This window comes from Sus scrofa, chromosome 1 (assembly GCF_000003025.6).
Source record: "Sus scrofa isolate TJ Tabasco breed Duroc chromosome 1, Sscrofa11.1, whole genome shotgun sequence".
Classification (NCBI taxonomy): Eukaryota; Metazoa; Chordata; class Mammalia; order Artiodactyla; family Suidae; genus Sus; species Sus scrofa.
The window spans coordinates 222159139-222182086 of record NC_010443.5 but is presented as its reverse complement, the minus strand read 5'-3'; the positions used below and the strand labels follow the sequence as shown (position 1 = coordinate 222182086).

At 41.6% G+C, this 22948-nt stretch overlaps 1 protein-coding gene across 2 annotated transcripts in view; it reads right to left on the bottom strand.

Annotated features, from left to right (window-relative positions):
• PIP5K1B (phosphatidylinositol-4-phosphate 5-kinase type 1 beta) overlaps window positions 1-22948 on the bottom strand; it is a 340273-nt gene that overhangs the window by 197028 nt on the left and 120297 nt on the right. For both annotated transcript variants that reach the window (XM_021064629.1, XM_021064626.1), the window contains exons 2-3: window positions 22568-22652; window positions 17943-18011 (exon numbers count right to left, since the gene is read on the bottom strand). In XM_021064629.1, the coding sequence (XP_020920288.1) occupies window positions 17943-18011 (69 nt within the window). In that variant the 5' untranslated portion in view covers window positions 22568-22652. The remainder of the gene's footprint in view (window positions 1-17942; window positions 18012-22567; window positions 22653-22948) is intronic.

The following is a 22948-nucleotide window of genomic DNA, read 5'->3' as shown; positions in this document are numbered from 1 at the left end:
ATAGGTCACAACTGTGACTTGGATCTGATCCCTGGCCAGGGAATCACTGCTGCAAGGGTGGCCAAAAAAATAAAATAAGATAAAATAAGGCAATTAACTAGCACAAAAATAAGAATTGAAGAGTTCCCATCATAGCTCAGCAGAAACAAATCTAACATCCATGAGGATGTAGGCTTGATCCCTGGCCTCGATCAGTGGGTTAAGGATCCAGTGTTGCTATGAGCTGTGGTGAAGGCTGCAGATGAAGCTCAGATCTGGCATTGCTGTGGCTGTTGTGTAGGCCGGCAGCAATAGCTCTGACTAGATGCCTAGCCTGGGACCACCTCCAAGTGTGCCCCTAAAAAGACAAAACACAAAAGACAAAAAAAAAAAAAAAAAAAAAGAATTGAAAGCAAAGACAAAAGCTTTAAAGGAAATATTTTAAAAATCTGATTTTATAAAATCTTGGGTAAAAAAATTAAGTAAAATTAAAAGACTAATTTAAAGCCAGAAAAACATTTGCCACAAAAATTCAAGCCTCTGACAGATAAAAGTAGCTCTAAAAACAGATAATCTTCAAAGTCAATAAAAATCACCTGAAAAAAAATGGTCAAACTTACTTGTGATAAAAATAAATGCAAATTAAAATGAAAATTATGGCATCTTCACCTATCCTACAGGCAAAGCTTTTTTTGTTTTTTTTTTTTTTTTTTTTACAAAATTCGTAACATTATAGTTGTATCCAAAGTAAATATTCCATAGGACATATGGGAAAAGGGAATAGTGGAAGAGACTTGTCTTCAAGTTTAAAATAATTAAGTTAAAAATAAGGAAATAATCTTGGGGAAGGACTGTGTTGATTGTACTGCTTAGTTTTTCCATGATTTTCTTAAAAATGCATGTAACACAAAGCTGGATTTTCCCTGCCCAGCTGTCTTCCCCCCCTCCTGCTGTCTTCAATGACACATGTGCACCCCATTCTACTGCATTCTGTGTCCTCAGAGAGAATGACATTTCATCTCCCCAAGAGAATTCTACTGGCCCAGAATGAGCAGCTAGAACACATAAAGGCAGAGACAGATGGGGAGAAAGGACTCTTGGAACCCAGTAGATTTTTCAAACTATTTCAGACACTGGGAGATGGTAAAGCTACAATAGAAAACATCAACCTTTTTTTTTTTTTTGCCTTTTCTTGGGCCACTCCCACGACATATGGAGGTTCCCAGGCTAGGGGTCGAATTGGAGCTGTAGCCACCGGCCTACGCCAGAGCCACAGCCACGCGGTATCTGAGCCATGTCTGTGACCTACACCACAGCTCATAGCAATGCTGGATCTTAACCCACTGAGTGAGGCCAGGGATCCAACCTGCAACCTCAAGGTTCCTAATGGGATTTGTTAACCACTGCGCCACGATGGGAACTTCAAACTTTTTTTTTTTTTTAAATGACGGAAATCAAAGAAAACATTTTCCCTTTCTGTTCATATTTTTTTTCTCCCAAAAGTTTCTTTAATGGACAGAAGTTAGATTTCCTTTTGCCACAGAACTCCACTACTTTTTGAAACCAGACTGTCAGATTAGGAACCACCATCAAGAGAGGACGAGGTCCCAACCTACTTGAAATTCCAAATGTGAGCAGTGTCCTGGTTTGGAGAAGATGGAAGTAGTATATGTTCCTTCACTAAGTACTAAGTTTTACTGGTCTGCCAAGTCCTTGCTCTCACGGGACTTAAGATCCATTGGGGATGAGTGGGCATCCAGCAACAATAGTGGAGATTTCATACGTACAGAGCCAACTACCACGTTCCAAGAGCTTTCTCATACATTCTCAGATCTAACACTCAAACTATCCTGTGATGCTGCTGGGCTCTGATATTTACTGTCTTGCATGAGGCTGAGTTCATAAATGGCAGTCAGCCTGACCACCCCAGCCATGCCCCCTTCTCACCTGCTGCTGGTGATGAAGGATGAGCCAGGGTGGGTGCTCTCATCACTGCCAGTCATTGGGTTCTGAGTGCAGACTGAAAGTCTGCACCCCTCCACAATTGTGTGAGGGATATGCTGCTTTAAAACTGTTTTTATTCCCTCTCTCTTCCTTTGAAATAGCAAACATGAAAGATCGTTGATCTTGTTTCTTTTATGTTACCAAAAAAAAGGTGTTTTCTATGCTCCTGGGTGAGAAAAATAGGCTGCCAGCCAACCCCAAATCCTGATTCCCCCCCTGACAATTACTGGCATCTATCTAGGGCAGCCTTTAATTGGGCCAACATCTGGAAAGAACAGAACCTTTATGTGACAGGGCTGGGAAAAGAATGTCATTTAAAATTCATTGCTGAAGCTCTTCCATAAGCAGCCGATCATAAACAGTCTGTAGATCACAGACAAGGGGACTTGAAAATGCCATGTCATGAAGAGCCAACTTTCAAACACCCATTCAGTGACCTGTGATACAGATAATCACCATTACCTTTGACCGGAAATGGCCAGAAGAAGTGATCTGAGTTCTTTCAAATTGTTTGTTCTACAATCTGAACAGTCAAAGCCCAAATTCCATCTCCTTCGTCTCCACCCCCCTCCCCCCAAGAGATCTCACCTCTAATTGCAGATCCGGAACTGTAGGCTCAAGAACATATCTCTCCGGAAAGTCTATAACAATTTCAGAATTAAGAAAAAAGTGATACATCTCTTGAACGCTATGTTCTAGGCACTGTTGCGGGGCCCTACGGATGTCAAGATGATTGGGCAAGGTCCTTGCTTCCAGCTGCTCATGGTGCCCTTGACAGGACACAACTGCAAACAATTACTACAAAACAAAGTCATCCATGATATAACAGAGGTAAGTGCAGGGTGCTGAAGGAGGCCTGGGAAGCAGTGACTAATAGTCACTGCCTGGGAGCATGGGGAAGGGCCTTGAGAGAGTTGTTTCTGGAATAAGGACATTCTATTGTGATCAGCATAGGCAAAGAGCAACAGGGATGGACACATTCAGTGGGGCTGAAGTCAGGTATGCATTGAAGGTAATGGTGGGGGTTGGGTTAAGACACGCCCAGTGGGGGTGAACTATAAAGGATTTATAGGCTTGCTGTGGAGTATGAGTCTTCTCTTTAGGTAACAGAAGGCCAATGGAAGATTTTAAGGGAATGACATGGCCAGCTTTGTTTATCTCAGGAATATAACTCTCTGGAGGAAGGTGTTAGAAGGTAACACTATTCACAATAGTCAAGACATGGAAACAACCTAAATGTCCATCAACAGGTGAATGGATAAAGAAGATGTAACACACACACACACACACACACACACACACACAGGAATACTACTCAGCCATAAAAAAGAACAAAATTACGCCATTTGCAGCAACATGGACGCAACTAGAGAGTCTCATATTAGTGAAGTAAGTCAGATATATGTGTAACTGGGTCACTTTGCTGTGCAGCAGAAATCGACAGAGCATTGTAAATCAACTGTAATAGAAAAATAAAAATATTTTTAAAAAATTAAAAAGTGAAGTCAAAAAGAGAAAGACAAATACCATATAATACCACTTGTATGTGGAAGCTAAAACACGACACAAATGAACCTATCTATCTATGAAACAAAGAGCCTGATGGACATAGAGAATAGACTTCGTGGTTGCCAAAGGGGGGGGAGGTTGGAGGAAGGATGAGTGGGAGGTTGGGGCTGGCAGATGGAAGCTATTCTATACAGGATGGATAAACAATAAGGTCCTACTGTATAGCACAGGGAACTATACTCAACGTTCTATGATAAACTATAATGGAAAAAAATGTGGGTGTTCTTCAGTTCTGGGGCCTCTCTTCCATCTATCTCACCAGTTCCTATGAATCTACAGCATGATGAGGTGAAGCAGAAGCCTAGACCTCTCCCCTGAGTCCCAGATCCATACTTCCAACTGTCTACTTGATTTTCCCCTTCAATGGTTCACTGACTCCCCTATACTAACAGGTTCAAACTGGGGACTGATTTTCTCTCACCAACCTTTCCCCACACCTTTCCTTTCCATCTGAATAAATGGTCACAACATCCACCTGGGTGCTCAAGTTAGAATCCCAGGATAATCAGTCATTCCTATCATGCCCTCACTCCCACATGCAGCCATGAAATGGTCCTAACTCTGAAACACACCTTGAACTTCTTTCCTTTCTCTCTTCCTCCTCCTAGCCTGCCACCCTAGCTTAGGCCACTGCCTATTTCTCTAACCCAGGGTTTCTCGCATTAGCACTACTGATGTTTGGGGCTGGACAGTTGTTTTGGGGAGGACTGCCCCGTGCATGGTAGGATGTGTAGCAACATTCCTGGGCTCCAGCTGCTAGATGCCAATAGCACCTTCGCCCTAGTTGTGATAGCATCGTCTAATGACCCTTGGGGACAAGCCAGCCCTAGTTGAAAGCCTCTGCTCTCACTCCACTTGGCCTCTCTCTTCCATGTTCAGTACCCTCCCCATCACACTGGCCTCTCCATCAGCTCCTTGAATCCACCCTGCTCCTTCCTGCCTCCAGGGCTCAGGAGATACTGTTCTATCAAGAATGATCTCGCTTCCACTCTTCTGTCAGCTAGTTCTTTCCCAAATTTGTGACCCAGCCCTGTGTCACCTCCCTAGGCTCTTCTGAATACCTCATCTAAAGATAGAGGCCCTGCCTGTGTATTTTATCTTCATAATACTTTTAAAGGTAGTAACAATTTTATTATGGTTACTTCTTCTGGTCCATCACTATCACAAAAATGAAAGCATGTTTAGAGCCAGAATTATAATTGTCTTGGCCTCTGCCCTGCTTCCAAGGCCTAGTTTAGTGCCAAGCTAAATAAATATTCATCAACTGAATAAATGAGTGAACACACAGATATACAATCAAATGTATATCTTATAGCCCAGACACTGACCATACTTTATTTATTTTGCTTTTTAGGGCTGCAACCCAGGGTTTCTCAGAGCCACAGCTGCCAGCCTATACCACAGGCACAGCAATGCCAGATCCGAGCCACGTCTGTGAGCTATACCACAGCTCACAGCAACACCGGATCCTTAACTCACTGAGCAAGGCCAGGGATCAAACCCACGTCCTCATGGATACTAATGGGGCTCATTAACCACTGAGCCACAATGGGAACTCCCTGACCACACTTTAAAATGACAAAACCACCATGTGAAAACTTAGCTCAGGAGAATTAGAATGTCCCTTAGAAAACCTACATTTCAGCGCTGTTCTCACTAACCAAATGTCCCCGATCCATAATGCAAAGCTGACAATGGTACATCTTGGATGAGGCACCAGCAGAAGAGAGAGAGGAGCTCATCTCTTTTCCACTGGGAAATCAGACCCCATGACTGAACCCTATTCCTTTTAATTCCTTATATTCCTTTGAATTGAACTCCATTTACATCTTTGGGGGTCTGAGGGTATATATGCATCAGGAGTCAATCAAAATAGATTCAGGAGGACGGAGAATCTTACAGTCTCCAGAGACCACAACCTCCCAGTCTGTCGCCTCTCCCTAGTGATATGCTGTGTGTCTCGGGGGCGAGGGCTTCCAGGCAGAGGGTGAACTCCTCATGTTCCTCTCGTGGTGTAAAAAAGTTTCAGTGAACTGAACTTGCAAAACAGACGAGCCATTTGGGGGAACTTGATTCCCATGGGGGAAAAGAACTTCTAAAATGGTCACCCTCTGACCCAGTGCTTTCTTTATCAGATCTTTTTAGCTCTTAAGCAGATTACTGGTTATTACTCCTCCTGTGACAGTCTACCAAACAGCTTTTAAAATGTGCCCTAATTTGACAGTTCAGAATATGTTACCCCTCCAAGTAGATGTCATCCCTTCTGGTCAATGTGCAGTCTGGGGTTAAGAGTAATTTTTGCAGTTATGACTTTGTCATTTTCTTTCCAGGGTTCGGCACAGTGCCCAAAGGATCGATTCGTTTTTCATTTCAAAATTGCTACACTCTTTCTAGAGAAAAGCATTCTTGAGGCTACAGTTCTGATCTATCTTCAGAGGTGAGACACTGTGGAGGAGGAAGGATGGCTTGTCAATCACCGAATTAGGGAAATCGTGCTTTAAAACTGTTGAGTTTTGTGCATTTGCCCTGTTCCAGAGATGTCTGGATTTATCTGTGCCACTGGCCCCCATTATTCTACTGGATAGTTGAGAATTTTCCATTTTAATATCACAGGCACCACAGTGTTCAGAGGAGAGTATACTGGTTAGGGTCTGACAGACCCTAGAGAGAGGCAGACAGGGTTCAAATCCCAGCCTTATTCTGCCACTGACTTGCTGTGTGCCCTGGGGCAGGTTACCTAACTCTCTGTACCTCAGTTTTCTCATCTGTAAAATGGAAGTAACAGTATTACCCCAAAGGTTGTTTTGAAAGTGAATGAGTTAACAACACTAAAGTGCATAGAATGGTGGCTGGTACGTGCTCAGGAATTAATAAATGTTAGCTCTTGTGAGTAGCAGAGCTTTAAAATGCTTCCAATTGGTAATAATTACACTTTAATTTGCTGAATTAATAAGTTTCTGGCTGGAGTGGGCCCAGTGGTGTTTGATAAAGAAGATTCTTCCAGCAATCAATGACTCTAACTAAATAAAACATCAAAAGTCCTGAGTAAGCCCACAGTATATGTTCTGTGAACGTGTCCTAAGTAGACATAAGCCTTGAACCTCATACATGGCCTGTTGTCTTTTTCGGAATCCAGAATTTTAAATTTCTATGATCGTATGCAATGTCTTAAGACCTATCTTTACAAAATCCTGTTAAGTATCCAGGTAAGGGTAGCGGGACAATAGTGATAAAAATGGCCAAGCCCTAAACATTGGGACAGGTGCCGGCTGACCGGATCAGAAGCCATTTGGCCAAGCTGTGCAGGGAGGTGTACAGATCACCTGCAGGTATTATTCCTTGTGACTTCAAAACAAAAGCATCTTTGTGCCCCGAGACTAGGACCTTCAGCTCAGATGGCACAAGCGGCTGCAGAAGCACTGGGAAACCCAGCCTCCCAGCCTGCCATGAACACCAAATGCAACAACGCAATGGTTCCTGCTGCCCCTGAAGGAAGCTGGACAGCAAAGCTGGGATGTAGAATGTCAGGGTTTTGGGACTTTCCATGGTCAACCAGGGTGCAGAAGTGCAGCAAACCTGGGTGGCTTAGCGCACAGATGTTCCTTCCAAAGTGAATGCTAAAAGAGGTCACTTCAAAATGGCCAGTTCAGGAGTACCCATGTGGTTCAGCACTTAGTGAACCCAACTAGCATCCATGAGGACGAGGGTCCATCCCTGGCCTTGCTCAGTGGGTTACATGTCCAGCATTGCTGTGAGCTATGGTATAGGTCGCAGATGTGCCTCAGATCCTGAGTTGCTGTGGCTGTGGCGCAGGCTGGCAGCTACAGCTCTGATTGGACCCCTAGCCTGGGAACCTCCATATGCCAAGGGCGTGGCCCTGAAAAGACAAAAAAAAAAAAAAAAAAAAAAAAAAAAAAACTAACAACAACAACAAAAATGACTAGTTCAGAGAAACAACCCAAGGGAGTGTGGAGTTGGCTTCTCTACCTATTTATTTATTTACTGATTGATTGCTTTTTGCTTTTTAGGCCCACACCCGCAGCATATGGAGGTTCCCAGGCTAGGGGTCAAATCATAGCTGCAGCTGCCAGCTTATGCCATAGCCACAGCAATGCAAGATGTGAACAGTGTCTGCGATCTATACCACAGCTCACGGCAACACAAGATCCTTAACCTATTGAGTAAGGCCAGGGATCGAACCTGTGTCCCCATGGATGCTAGTCAGATTCGTTAACTGCTAAGCCACGATGGGAACTCCTTCTCTACCTATTTAAAAGCTGCTGGTGGTTTTTACTTAATTATCTGCCACCTCTTGCTTAAAGGTCATCAAGGCAGATTTGAAATCACTTGCTTTAGGGCTTTTCGAGGATGAGAGCACGCTGATCCTCTACAGAAGCCGAGGGATCTGGAGGGAAAATCTGTACAAAAAAGGAGGGGATGGCAATGGTATATGATTCTACATGCTTCTAAATGGAGCAAGATTATTTAAAACCCCCCACTCTGGTGCAGATCATCTCCTTGCTGCTTAATTTTAAAAGCACAAAGGCAGCTCACCATTAGAAGCACATCTTTCTCTCTTCCTTCCAAAGCCTGCAGAGAAGGAAAGAATATTTGTTCCAGCACTCTCCACCTACTCTCTAATGCCCAGGCCAGGCCAGAGCCAGCTCCTGGATGCTAAGAGACAGCTCTCACTAGGAGCCCAGCTCTGGGGCAGGCAGTCACATTGGCTGCCATGCTCAGTTGTAACAAAACTAATCTAATTGGAAATCAGAGGCTGAGAGTTCCTGCTCTTGCTAATACAACAGTGCCTTCACTCGCTAGCATTCTATTTATTCCAGGATGTCTTCACATTTGTTAAATCATTTGATCCTCACAGCGTTGGGAGCCGGTCAAGGCAGGTATTCATTATATTTCATCCACGAGAAAAATTAAGATTCAGATCAATTACGGAAAATGGCTAAGATTGTACATCTAGTATTTGAGTTGGACTCATACCTACTGGCCCCTTAAAGGCTTGGTTTGGCTGAAAAACCTTGTCACTACTAACATTTTGATAATTCTTTTTTGAGGGCTCTGCCCCGGGCATTGTGGGGTGCAACACTGCTGGCATCTGCCTCCTAGCACCAGCCCCCTCATTGTGACAACCAAAAGGTCACCAGACGTTGCCAAATGCTCTCTGGGCACTGGGTGAGGGTTAGGGTGATTTGGATTAAGGTAAAGTAGGAATAACACTTGGAATGCCAAAGAACCACTCTGCCTCAGATCAGTGTAGGCTACTCAATGCAATGTGTCTGTTAAGCTACAGAGTGTGGTACCATCAGAGCAGAAAGCAAGGGTCTTATTTTTGGAAGTGGTGGCATTCTAGAGTTTGAAGGCAAGAAAGAGCAGTCAGGGCTTGGGACATATGCCAACCCCCTTTTTCCCACCTTAAGATGTTATTTATTTGGTTTTTGAATAGGCACATCATTCCTATGGTTCAAAATTAAATAATATATATATATACAAAAAAGCTTCCTTCAACTCAAGATTCCTACCACCTGGTTCTCCCCAGAGGCAGTCGATGTGGACAGCTGCCTGTGAATCTCCCCAGAGAGGTTTTAAAAAAGAGCGTGCATTTAAATAAATCCTTCCTCTTAGTGCAAAGCACCTCTGAGTCATTACTTTACTCATGTTTAAAAAGTCATAAAGGATATCTTTCCCTGCCATGTGGTTAAGAAGCAGGCTTTGTACCTCCCACCTCATCACTGCCTTCCTCCACTGGGCAGGGATACTGGCTGAGACAGTGGGTTTACATGACAATCTATATCTTTTTTTTTTTTTGCTTTTTAGGGCCAGTGCACTCAAGGCATATGGTGGTTCCCAGGCTAGGGGTCAAATTGGAGCTACAGCTGCCAGCATACATCACATCCACAGTAAAGCAGGATCTGAGCCGCATCTGTGATGCACACCACAGCTCATGGCAATGCCAGATCCTTAATCCACTGAGCAAGGCCAGTGATCGAACCTGCAACCTCATATTTCCTAGTTGGATTTGTTTCCACTGTGCCACAATGGGAACTCTGACAATCCACTTCTTTCTTTAGGGCTGTACTCGCAGCATAAGGAGGTTCCCAGGCTAGAGGTTGAATCAGAGCTGTAGCCGCCAGCCCACGCCACAGCCACAGCAACGCCAGATCTGAGCCATGTTTACGACCTTCGCCATAGCTCACGGCAACGCTGGATCCTTAACCCACTGAGCAAGGTCAGGGATCGAACCTGTGTCCTCATGGATACTGGTTGGGTTCATTAATGGCTGAGCCACAATGGGAACTCCAACAATCTACATCTTAAAAACAAAACAAAATGGAAAAAAACTGGGGAACTGGGGTCAAGGACCCTGTTTGTATCCACAGAGGTCAGTTTCCTACTAGGGCACTTGGAGTGCCGTCATCAGGCATGTCCACCATGGTGGAAACTGGTCAGTGAGATTCAGGGCACATTTGAACTTGTGTTGGTGCCAAAGATAGGCCCTCCAGACCTATGGCAGCCTGTGGAAGTCATCAAAACAAGTCCTAATGAGGACTTGTGAGCAGGCCTAGGATGAAAGGAGTAGAGGAGGGAGATGTGACAGGCCTGGAATGACAACCTTTGGATGGAGAGGCGAAAGAGGAAGAAAAGCAAATGGCAGGATTAAAAACTTTCCACACCTAATGGAAATTGGTGTAGCCATTATGGAAAATAATACAGTGGTTCCTCAAAAAACTAGAAAAACAGAATTGCCATATGAGCCAGCAATCCCACTGGATTTGAGGCATATATCACCACAAAAGTGTAATTCAAAAAGATCTGTGCACTCCTGTGTTTGTAGCAGCTCTATTCACAACAGCCAATACATGCAAACAACTTAAATGTCCATCAACAGATGAATGGAAAAAGATGTGGGATATATACAATGGAATATTACTCAGCCATAAAAAAGAATAAAATAATGCCATTTGCAACTCTCATACTAAGTGAATTAAGTCAGCAAGAGAGACAAGTATCATGATATTACCTATATGCAGAATCTAAAATATGACACAAAGGAACTTAACTATGAAACACAAACAGACTTAGGGACATAGAGAACAGACCTTAGGTTGCCAAGGGGGACAAAAGATGGGGGAGAGATGGATTGTCGAGTTTGGGACTAGTGGATGCAAACTATTATATATAGAATGGAGAAACAACAAGGTCCTATTGTATAGCACAGAGAACTATATTCAGTATCCTATAATAAACCAGAATGGAGAAAAACACAACAGCTTCCTATGCCAGCTGACTGGGAAACACTGATTCTGATGGATAAGTCATAATATCAGCACATGATGTGGCTGGAGCTTTACACTATTTTCCTGACCAAGAACTGCTAGGTGACTTGGCATAAACCACTGAACCATGCTTACATGTTGGTTTTGGAAGGGTAGGGGGAGGAGAGGTGGGCAATTTCTTCACATACAAAATAGAGAAAACTCAAGACTTCTGGCATCAACATTTTACCCAAATTTAAACCATTCAATTTTTTTTTTTTTTTTTTTTTTTGGCCTTGCCAGCAGCATGCAGAAGTTCCTGGGCCAGGAATCAAACCTGTGCCACAGCAGCAACCCGAGCCATAGAAGTGACAACACTGGATCCTTAACTTGCTGAGTCACAGGGGACCCCCCCCTTTTTTAAAACCATTCTTAAAGTGAGTTGATGTCCTGCTTTCTCATTCCTTCCATCCTTATCACCTTGTTAAGAACCATCTCTTCAAACTTCTCTAGTTCCACTGATGGCAGAAAATTTCTAGTAGTTACTCTAATTGGAAACATCTAGGTCAGCTTTGATTGTGATTTGCACTGTCATTTCATCAGGCCACTCATCTCTAAATCAGTGGTACCTCACCACCTAGAGCTGTGCTGTCCAACATGGTAGCCATTGGCCACACATGCTTATTTAAATTTAACTAAAATTAAAATTAAAAATTCTTTCCTCAAACACAGGGGCCCCATTTCAAATGCCCAACAGCCACACACAGCTTGTAGCTGCTGTGTTAGTACAGATAATAGAACATTTCCATTATTGCCCAGGGTTCTAATGGGCAGTTCTGGCTCAGAACATGAAATCCTAACTCCTCCAACCAGCAATCCATGCTAGCTGTCACTTAGAGCTGGCTCATACTTGCAAAAATGCCTCTGCTCTCCCCAAAGAATGACACTTAGCTTTTTCTAGGCCAGACTCTCTTGTCCCTCCAATGAGTCACATTCATCCCTGATTCTGTGCCTGTGGCCACCGGATTCCCCATCACTGAGACAAAAGTGTGGGTGGATCAATGTACAGTCACCTAAGGAGTGTGATTTTCTGCCATGACAAAAAGCAATGAGACATCTATGAAATTTTAATCCCAGGAAAATGTTCTAACGAACAAATCCAAGAAAAGGACTTGTCCGCAGAAGCCTGTAATGAGCTTTGGGCTTGCTAGGACTTGCTCTTAGAGGATTAAGTGAAATGCCCCTTGTCTTGACACTTAATACCAATTCAAGTTGTTATTTAATGTTATCATGTAAGCCTCTTATCTATTTTTTCCTCTTAAATAAGCTGTATGGATATAGTAAGCAGGGACTAGTCCAAACATGAATTTCTTTTGCATCTTCCTCTCCTATCTCACTTTTCTATCCCAACAGTGCAGAGGCTGCAAACTGGCCATCCCATAGGGGCCAGATGTGATTGCCATAGTGTGTTGATTTTCCAGAGTGTTTTGCTTTTTTGGTTTTGGGGTTTTGGGTTTTGTTATTGTTGTTGTTTGAATAGGAACAGAATTGCTTTATTCAGGAGGCCAGCACCTGGGGAGACGGCACACTCTTGTCCAAAAACCAACTACAAAATTCTGCTCCACCATGAAAGTTTTGAAAGGGAGACTCATTTGGGGAGGGGGCCAGAGTCTTCATCATCTTCCACTGTGTACAGACTTTCTTTCAGAGTGTATTTTTGAAGTATTTTGAATCAGTTGCCAGTCTTTAACAATTAGGAGGCTTCCTATCAGAATACACATTTTTGGTTCTTGAAAAATCAGTTATCTGGCAAACCTGGGTGAGCAATCATGCAGAGCTCTATCAGCTGGCACTGAGGGCCACCTGCCCCTTTTAAACACGGTGTGTACTCTCCTGTTTACCATCTTCCCCCTGCTTGTTTCACACTTTGGTTACCTGCCTGGCCCCTGGAGGCTTTTGCATTTACAACTCTTGCAGAAGACACCCAATACATGAACTGAGAACAGAAGTACTACACTTTGTAACAAAGCCAGGCAGCCCTAATGCCTATTTAATGGGCAACATGTTTGTTTTTAAGCAGCTGAAAAACAAAAAATTCTTATTTCAGCCATTAGTAAAAGATATTAACCTCCCCAGCTGATTTTAGTGTTTCTTCTGGACTTGTCAAAAACTGATAGTGGATTAGGGAAATGGTCAACCGGCAGAACAAAAAGCAGTCAGCCTACATAATCACATGCAAATAATTGAGACTCAGAGAGCATAACATCGTTCCATGAACTCTGAATGTTCCCTAACAACACGCAGACGTCATCGGTCATCGCTCTCCTGATGCTGAGTGTTGCTGGCAGCTGCCCAATGAATCTTGATACAGAAAGCCTAAACCTACCCATTAACTCCAACCCATACTGATTTCTCCTCTTCTGAGCCCTGTATTATAGACTACTGTGTTCTAAAACTGTTTTCATGTCTCGGCTCTCCCATTCAACTGGAAGTTTCTTATAAACTCCTTTGAAATTTTTCCCACGCCTAGCACCCTAGACCAGGGTGTTCTTAACCTGGACTGGCTTCAGTCACAGGCAAAAATCTAATGGGTCATCAAGTCCTTATTAAAAAGGAGCATACCCTAAGGTCAGGGCTTCCAGACTGAGGAAGAAATTTAATTTTAGGCTATCTGTAAAAGGGACAATAGTTAATGAAATTCACGGTGGCCTTGATGACACCCATCTAGTCTGTTGGCATTCCCTGTTTCCTGTCATTTGCACGTTTGCAAAGTATAAATTTTATGTCTTTTTGAAGGTCAAGCATAAAAAATATGAAGCTACACAGGGTCAACTCATGCATTATGTTAGTAGAGACTAAGTGAAAAAGGAGAAAAATTGCTATTCTTTGGAAATATCGGTCCAACCAGGTACACGTCCATTAATTATAACATCTAATCCGTACTTCTCCACCGTGTCTGAAAGGATGCCACAAGAATGTTCTAGGTACCTTTAAATCAAGATTCATTAAACTTGAGAATTCTCCTTATCTGCAATTAATTTAACAAATCTTTCATCATAGGAAATGTAGTTTATGTGACAAACTCTTTATGGACCTCTGCAGGTTTGTGAAAGACATGCGCTTCTTCTCCAAATGTACACAGCCATTTATTTACTCACACATGCTCAAATTCTGCTGAGGAACTGTCTCACGTACGGTTTCCAGAAGGTACCTTTCTCTCATGTTTGAAAATAGGGATGATTTTTGCTTATCTCTTGCCTTTTTTTTCAATTATAGTTGATTTACAATGTTGTGTCAATTTCTGTACAGCATGGTAACTGAGTCATACATATGTATATATTCTTTTTCTCACACCATCTTCCAGTGTCTTCTATCCCAAGAGACTGGATATAGTTCCCTGTGCTGCACTTTAGGACCTCACTGCTTACCCAACCTACATGTAATAGTTTGTATCTGCCAACCACAAATTCCACATCCATCCTACTCTCCCCCGCCCCGTTGGCAACCGTAAGTCTATTCTCTATGTCTGTGAGTGTGTTTTTGTTTTGTAGGTAGGTTCATTTGTGCCATATTTTAGTTCCACATATAAGTGATACCATATCGTGTTTATCTTTCTCTTTCTGACTTACTTCACTTTATCTCCTGCCTTTTGATAAGTCTTCCCTTCTCCTGATTTTACAAAGCTCATACTCAGTGGTTTCCCTACTGTAGCTGCAAGTTCTTTCATCTGGAAATGGTTCAACTGAGCCTAGAGACAAACACATTTGCTGTAGCTGATGGAACTCTTTATCATCCCCTCCCCTAACTCCACCATTAACACCTCCAGCTTAAAGAACTGTTGCTTCATGGAGAGGAATTAAATTGAGTAGTTCAGCTGAGCTGTTAGCTGTTAGCAAAGTAACACTTTCTCTAAGAGATCCCTTCTTCCCTTTGCATATCAACACCATATTTATTGAGAGCTATAATTCCAGGCACTGCGTTGCCTCTGTGGTGCTTTTCTTACAGAGAGGCTACCTCTCTTCACTACTAATCTTCCTTTTAAAAACAGAGATCAGGAGTTCCCATCGTGGCGCAGTGGTTAACAAATCCGACTAGGAACCATGAGGTTGTGGGTTCGGTCCCTGCCCTTGCTCAATGGGTTAACGATCCGGCGTTGCCGTGAGCTGTGGTGTAGGTTGCAGACTCGGCTCGGATCCCGAGTTGCTGTGGCTCTGGCGTAGGCCGGTGGCTGCAGCTCCGATTCGACCCCTAGCCTTGGAACCTCCATATGCCGCGGGAGCAGCCCAAGAAATAGCAAAAAGACAAAAAAAATAAAATAAAAAAAAATAAAATAAAATGAAAACAGAGATCATTAAAAAGGTCCCTATGCCATTACGCATTTTAAAAAATCATTGATTTTTTTGTCCTCTTAAGTTACTCCGTCTTCTCTTCTTAGAATTATTTGCTATATCAGAATCTGATTTTTTTTATAACCTTTCCAACACTGCTGAGTCAAATAGCCTCTTAGAAATAGCAATCATAGAATCATACCTATAATATTATTAAAAACCTACTTAACTAATTCTTGGGCAAGACCCACTTAGCAAACTCCAAGATCACATGGTCACATTATTTTTTTATTACTTTTGCATCACTACAGAGCTTCTGTAAATCAGAACTCAGTCAAGAATTGCAGTGCACAGGGAACTATATTCAATATCCTGTGATAATGGAAAAGAATATGAAAGAGAATATATACGTATAACTGAATCACTTTGTACAGGAGAAATGAACACAACAACTATACTTTGATAAAATTTAAAAATAAAAAAGTGAACTGAAGCAAGCAAAATTATATATAAATATATATACATGATCTTCTTTCGTTTTGGCCACATCCATGATGTGAAAGTTCCTGGGTCAGGGATCAAACCTGGGCCACAGCAGCAACCTAAGCCACTGCAGAGACAACACCAGATCCTTAACCTGAAGCGCCACAAGGGAACTCCAGTTTTGACGATATATTTAATCTCAATATATCCAGAATTTATTATCATTTCAACATGGGTCCCCAATTAAATTTTTAATGAGAAAAAAAAAAAACTGCAGTGCATCTTGATGCTGACTGAGAAAACGCCCTGAAACTGATTAAAAGTCATGATAGGCTGGGAGTTTGACCATCTCTGTGTTGGTCTCATGTTTGAATTTACGAAGAGTCTTGGATAAATGAGATAGGATTTGGTTTTCCACCTGTGTCTAAAAATAAATAATAATGCACTGTTGCCTCTGTCCATATTCATGAGTTTTCTGAGCTCTCACAGGACCTTTGTGAGCTCCTGAATCTTTACCCGACTCCTCTCCAACCACATCATCACTTTGGATGGCAACCTTCCTGTCTATACTTCTAGGTTTGGCTGAGTAGCAAAGGGCATATTATTCCACATGAAAATGGAACAGGAAACACATCGTGTTAGCTCCATGACCTGAATCTGTGGGTAGATCACATGGCTCATGTACTTTATGAGAAAACCTCTCACTAGTTATCCATTAACGAGTATAAAAGGCAAAAGGAAATGTTAAGATAGAATAAACCTTCAATACACAAACCTCCTACTCCCAAGAGAGAAGGAGGGTAAAGGCTTTTAAAAGCTAAACTGTCAAGTCAATTTAAAGTCAGGAGCAGTTGTGCCTGGGAACATATATTACTCATTAATGCTTCTGAACATCAGCTTGGTTGCTAGGAGCCAAGAATGTATCGAAATCAAAGGGTGGTCAGGGAAGATACTGGGAAGTCTGAAAAGAGGTCTTTGTGAAGTGGGCTGAAGACATAGAATATGAACGGCTTAGAAAGAGGTAAGATAACATTTCCTGTTAAGAAAATATATATATATATTTTTAGGGCTGCACCCACAGCATATGGAGGTTCCCAGGCTAGGGGTCCAATCAGAGCTGGCCCACACCATAGCCACAGCAACACCAGATCCAAGTTGCATCTGTGACCTACACCACAGATCATGGCAATGCCAGATCCCCAACCCACTGAGCAAGGCCAGGGATCGAACCTGAGTCCTCATGGTTACTAGTCAGATTCATTTCCACTGAGCTACAACAGGAAACTCCTAACAATATTTTTAAAGGTAAATTATTTTTAAAATTTTGGTGGCAAGTACTCAAGTCAATTGAAAGATTTTCTTCAGTGGACACAGAACACTGCACACACATAAGGTCCTTCTTCTTAGGAGTAAGAAGGGTTTTCAAAGAACTAACTTCTGACAATGTTTTATATCAGAGCAACTATGGTGGGCAGAAAAATACACACCCCAAAGATGTCTGTGTCTTCAGATCTATGACTATGCTGTGTTATATGATAATAAGGAGTAAGGGTGGAGAGGAAATTAAAGTTGCTAATTAGATGACTTTAAAATAAAGAGATGAGGAGTTCCTGTTGTGGCACTGAGGAAACCAATCTGACTAGTAACTATGAGGTTGCGTGTTCAATCCCTGGCGTTGCTCAGTGGGTTAAGGATCCAGCATTGCCGTGAGCTGTGGTGTAGGTCGAAGATTCAGCTCAGATCCAGCAATGCTGTGGTGTAGGCGTGGGCAGCTGTAGCTCTGATTGGACCCCTAGCCTGAGAACCTCCATATGCTGCAGGGCAGCCCTAAAAAGCAAAAAATTAAAATAAAATAATAAAATAAAGGGATTATTCTTGATTATCCAGAAGAGGCAATGTAATCACAAACATCCTTTAAAGTCTCTGAGTAAAAGAGTAAAGTCTCTGAGTAAAAGACTCAAATAGCTTTTACTGGCTTTGAAGTTGGAAGGAAATCATGATACAGAAAACGCAGGAAGCCTCAAGGAAGCTGGAAAAGACAAGGAAATGGACTCTTCCCTAGAGCTTCCAGAAAGGAAGGCGGCCCCATAGGCACCTGGATCTTGACTCAGTGAGACCCATATCAGACTTGGGACCTACAGAACTGTAAGATAGAAAATTTGTGTTGCTTAAGCCATTAACTTTGTGTTCATTTGTAACAGAAGTGGGAAACAAATGTTTTGGAGGAAGCCAAGGCTTATAGCAATATCAGCATTCTAGACAATAAAATTATTCCTCTTTCTGAGCTGAAGAAAGAAAAGAACACACTTACCTTTTTATAGGTTTTTTCTTCATTTGGTTTCCCAGGTGCTGCATCTCCATTTTCAGCAGCAGATGACATCTACAAGAGAAAAATGTACCTGACTGAATTTAGAAATTCTACTCCGAAATACAATATGCTAATAATATTGTCACCTAGAGAAGCTGTTTTGGTTAATTACATTTTTGTTGTTATGGCTGTTGTCTCCGAGAAAGAGCGAGATTTCTCAGAATACTAAAACAAACAAAAAAATCTGTGTTCTTCAATCTTTCCAAAAGAAAGCTTTACTTATAAATCATTTTGGTAGCATATTTTATTCTGTATCCTTAAGAAAGGTGCTATGAAAATCCAAGCTCATACTATGTGTATAAGTTTCTTTCCACAAAGCCTTTAAAAAAAAGCCCTTTTCTGTTTACAGACGCTTCCTATAAAAGTATCTGGAAAGTACCAAAAATATGAATCAGAACAACAACAACAACAAAAGCCACTCAATTCTACTGTCCTTGGGCAACCCCACTCTTCATATTTTGGTATATTTGTTTCCACCTTTTGCTTCATGCACTTTCATGTTAAAAACTTTTTTTTTCTTTTTAAGACTCTACCCACAGCATACCGAAGTTCACAGTCTAGGGGTCGAATCAGAGCTACAGCTGCAGGCCTACACCACAGTCACAGCAAAGCGGGATCCGAGCCATGTCTGTGTCCTACACCACAGCTCACGGCAATGCCAGATCCTTAACCCACTGAGCTAAGCCAGGGACTGAACCCTCATCCTCATGGATCCTAGTTGGGTTCGTTAACTGCTGAGCCACATGGGGAACTCCATCACATTACAAATTTTATGATACCATCTTGTTGCAGAATTTTTCACTGAACATTTATATAATAAACACTTTCCCATTTGACTATAAAAATCACATTGTAACAAGAACTTTTTCTAGTTGCCAGAGACACCACTGTGTGAACACAATTCTATGTTAATATTTTAGCTAACAATGCCAACACTGAAGGATAGGTACGGTGGTTCAGGGGTTTGGCTTCTACAAATAACGCAACAGGAATGATTCTGTGCTTCTGTCTTTGTCCAACTTCAATGTTGTCTTGGATTAGTTTCCTAGAATCTCTAGGTCACTAAAAAATTGAAAGCCCTTACCACATATTGCTTAATTTCTTTCCAAGGAGAATACAACCATTCACATTACCAGCTGTGAGTAGGAGCTGGTTTCATTACATGCTTAGCAATGACAATTATCATTTTAACTACGTTTGCTAATTTAACAGGTGAAAGAAAGTACCTCCTGATTTTAATTTTCATCTTTGAAAATTATTAGCAAAGGTTAACATTGTTTGCATATCTTTTTTTGGCTCTTTGAGTTTCTTCTTTTGGCTTTTATTTTGTCCATTTATCTATCAGGTACTTAATATCTTAGGTATTGGTTTTTACCTATTATGAGCAGTAATATCAGTGGTTTCCATATTGATTTTTATGTATTAAGGTTATTAATCTGTTTATAAGCACATTGTTAGTATATTCCATTCTGCTGTCTTTTCATTTGTTTTATAATTATGACAGAGAAGTTTCACATTTTTCATACTTAAAACTATTGACTATCTTTGTAATTTCTTAAAATGATTTTAGATAAAATATTTTTTCTCTAAAATATTTGGGAGGTATCAGATGTTTATACCATTGGGCGGTATCAGATGGTTAAACATATTCCTCTCACCTCTTAATAATAATATTTTTGCATTTTACGTCTTTTTTTTGGTTGTTGTTGTTCTTTTGTATTTTCTAGGGCCTCACCCATGGCATATATAGAGGTTTCCAGGCTAGGGGTCGAATCAGAGCTGTAGCTGCCAGCATATGCCACAGCCACAGCAACACAGGATCCGAGCTGAGTCTTCGACCTACATCATAGCTCACGACAACGCTGGATCCTTAACCCACTGAGCGAGGCCAGGGATCGAATCTGAAACCTCATGGTTCCTAGTCGGATTCATTTCCACTGCACCACAATGGGAACTCCGCATTTTACTTCTAATTCATCTGATTTTTAAAGCCAATTTCTTACATGGTAAACAAGGATAACTACAGAATCTGGGAGCCATGATATTTAAAGGTCATATCTTAAACTGCAAAGATGAGTATTCTATATGCTATGGGGAGGAAAGCCCCTGACTTTCTCATAAGCCTTTGAAGCACATTTTAAATCTTGTGCTTGGAGTTCCCTTGTAGCTCAGTGGGTTAAAGATGTGGCTTGGGTCACATCTGTGATGTGGGTTTAATCCCTGACCTGGAAACTTCTGTGTGCCACAGGAGTGGCCAAAACAAAACCTGTCATGCATGGCTCAGTGGTTAACGAATCCAACTCATTTTGGTGAGTTTTGAGTAATATATGAGTGGAATTAGAATATACCTGCAAGATTTTATAATATCAGGCTCAGGGTAAAAACCAAACTAATCCCTCTATCATTCCCCTTGAAAGCTCCAATTACATAATCACTTTAAGAATACATAGGGATTAATCTGATATTTGATCTCTATTTTTCTATTAGAATATGCTTGTGTCTCAATTTTGTTATGTACTACTACTAATAAACAAGAGTAGGTTTGTCTGGCCTTCCCACTGTGGCTCAGCAGTAACAAACCTGACTAATATCCACGAGGATGCCGATTTGATCCTGGCCTCCCTTAATGGGTTAAGGATCCGTCACTGCCGTGAGCTGTGGTGTAGGTGGCAGATGCGGCTTGGATCCCAAGTTGCCATGGCTGTGGCACAGGCCAGCAGCTACAACTCCAATTTGACCCCTAGCCTGAGAATTTCCACATGCTGTGGGTGTGGCCCTAAAAAGACGAAACAACAACAACAAAAAACAAAACAGAGTAGCCTTTTCTTTAAGCTTCAACTGTTTAATAGAGCCAAATAGAATGAAGACCTCCCTAAAGAATACAATAATTTCACTGCTAAGCCTCTGCAGCTTTTAAAACCAAAAACCTTTAACAGCAATGATGAAGGTGCTTGAAAATACAACCTTAATGAGGGGTTGACAAATTGGCATGAGTGAAGGACAGAGATGAGGTGGTCCTTTTTTTTTTATTACTTTGTAAATCATTCCTGACTGGACAGTAGGAAAGAAGAGGAGAGATATAGGTAAACATAATCTATTTTTAATAAACGATTCTCCTTAGGCAGCACAAATCAGATAATAATGTTAAAGGGAGGCCATGAGATGTCACCTGCATTCAAAGTTTTTTCCCTGCAGGATGATGTTTAATAACACTCATACAGACCTGCTGACCAGAACATCCAGGTAGGGGAGGCAAACCAGATGCTTAGAGATGCTCTGGTAAACTGCAAATGGCTATTAAAATGTTCACAGTGCTAATTACTGTTTTTTCCCCAGAATTGCTATATTCTGCACCAGTTAAGGTGCATAAGTTTTAACTATGAAAACTGGGGTAAGTGTGGATTAAACTTTTTTTTTTGTCTTTTTGCCATTTCTTGGGCTGCTCCCGCGGCATATGGAGGTTCCAAGGCTAGGGGTCGAATCGGAGGTATTGCTGCCAGCCTACACCAGAGTCAAGCAGCATGGAATCTGAGCCATGTCTGCAACCTACACCACAGCTCACAGCAACACTGGATCCTTAACCCACTGAGCAAGGCCAGGGATTGAACCCGAAACCTCAATCATTCCCCTTGAAAGGAACCTCTGGTTCCTAGTCAGATTTGTTAACCCGAAACCTCAATCATTCCCCTTGAAAGGAACCTCTGGTTCCTAGTCAGATTTGTTAACCACTGAGCCACGACGGGAATTCCTAAAAACAACCTGACCTCCTTGCTGTACAGTGGGAAAATAAAAAAAAATTATTAAAAAAAATTTTAAAAACATTATAATCACATATATTTCTACACACACATAAAAAGGAGGAGGGAAAAAATTCACAGAAGTACCGGTGATTATCTGCCAATGATGAGATTGTGAATATTTTGGGTTTTCATGTTAATATTTTGCTATACTCTCCCAAGTATTTTGCAGTGACCACTGCTACATTCAAAAAAAAAGAAAAACAGGGAGTTCCCGTCATGGCTCACTGGTTAACGAATCTGACTAGGAACCATGAAGTTTCAGGTTCGATCCCTGGCCTCGCTCAGTGGGTTAAGGATCCAGCTTTGCTGTGAGCTGTGGTGTAGGTCACAAACATGGCTCAGATCCTGTGTTGCTGTGGCTGTGGTGTAGGCTAGCAGCTGTAGCTCCAATTTGACCCCTAGCCTGGGAACTTCCATATGCTGTGGGTGCAGCCCTAGAAAAGACAATAATAATAATAATAATAATAATAATAAAAGAGTAAAAAATAAAAATAAGAAAAACACTTTGCCATTCCAAACTTTAACCACACACAGTAATTAAGAGCAGAGATCACATCTCCTGGGTTTTGCCCCCTTTGGCATGCCAACATCCACAAAATTTCCAGTTTCTATTTGCTTGTTGTTTGCTTTCAATTTGATAATGTCAAAGGTCATGAGGTAGATATGTATGTGATTTAGAATAATTGTAAACAAGTATAAAATAAAAGAGGTAAGGGTTTATAATGAGTCAGGTGGTGTTAATTAAAAATAGAGACTATACGTCCTTACCTTTATAAATGAAATGGCAAGTCATCTGCAGTTGGTTGTGATGAGTGGCTTATTCATTGTTGAGACTGTTTTCCTTCCCAGATCCCTGTTAAAATAGAAGAAATCACTGGTCATTATTTACTCATGCCTCTTATTTCATCTCCCAGAAAGAATCAAGGGTAGCTATAGGGGTACATACAACACAATCAGTTAAAACTAAAAGAAAGGAAGAATGTTTGTGAAGGGAAGATCAAGATGAGGAACAAGATGGTACCAGCAGAATGCGCTGAGCACAGAATAGGAGCCATGTGATCCAGTACCGTCACTGAAGACCCAGTGTGACTCTGAGATTCCTAGGGGCCACAGCAGAGGAAGAAATTACTAGTTACCTAAATGTCTAAT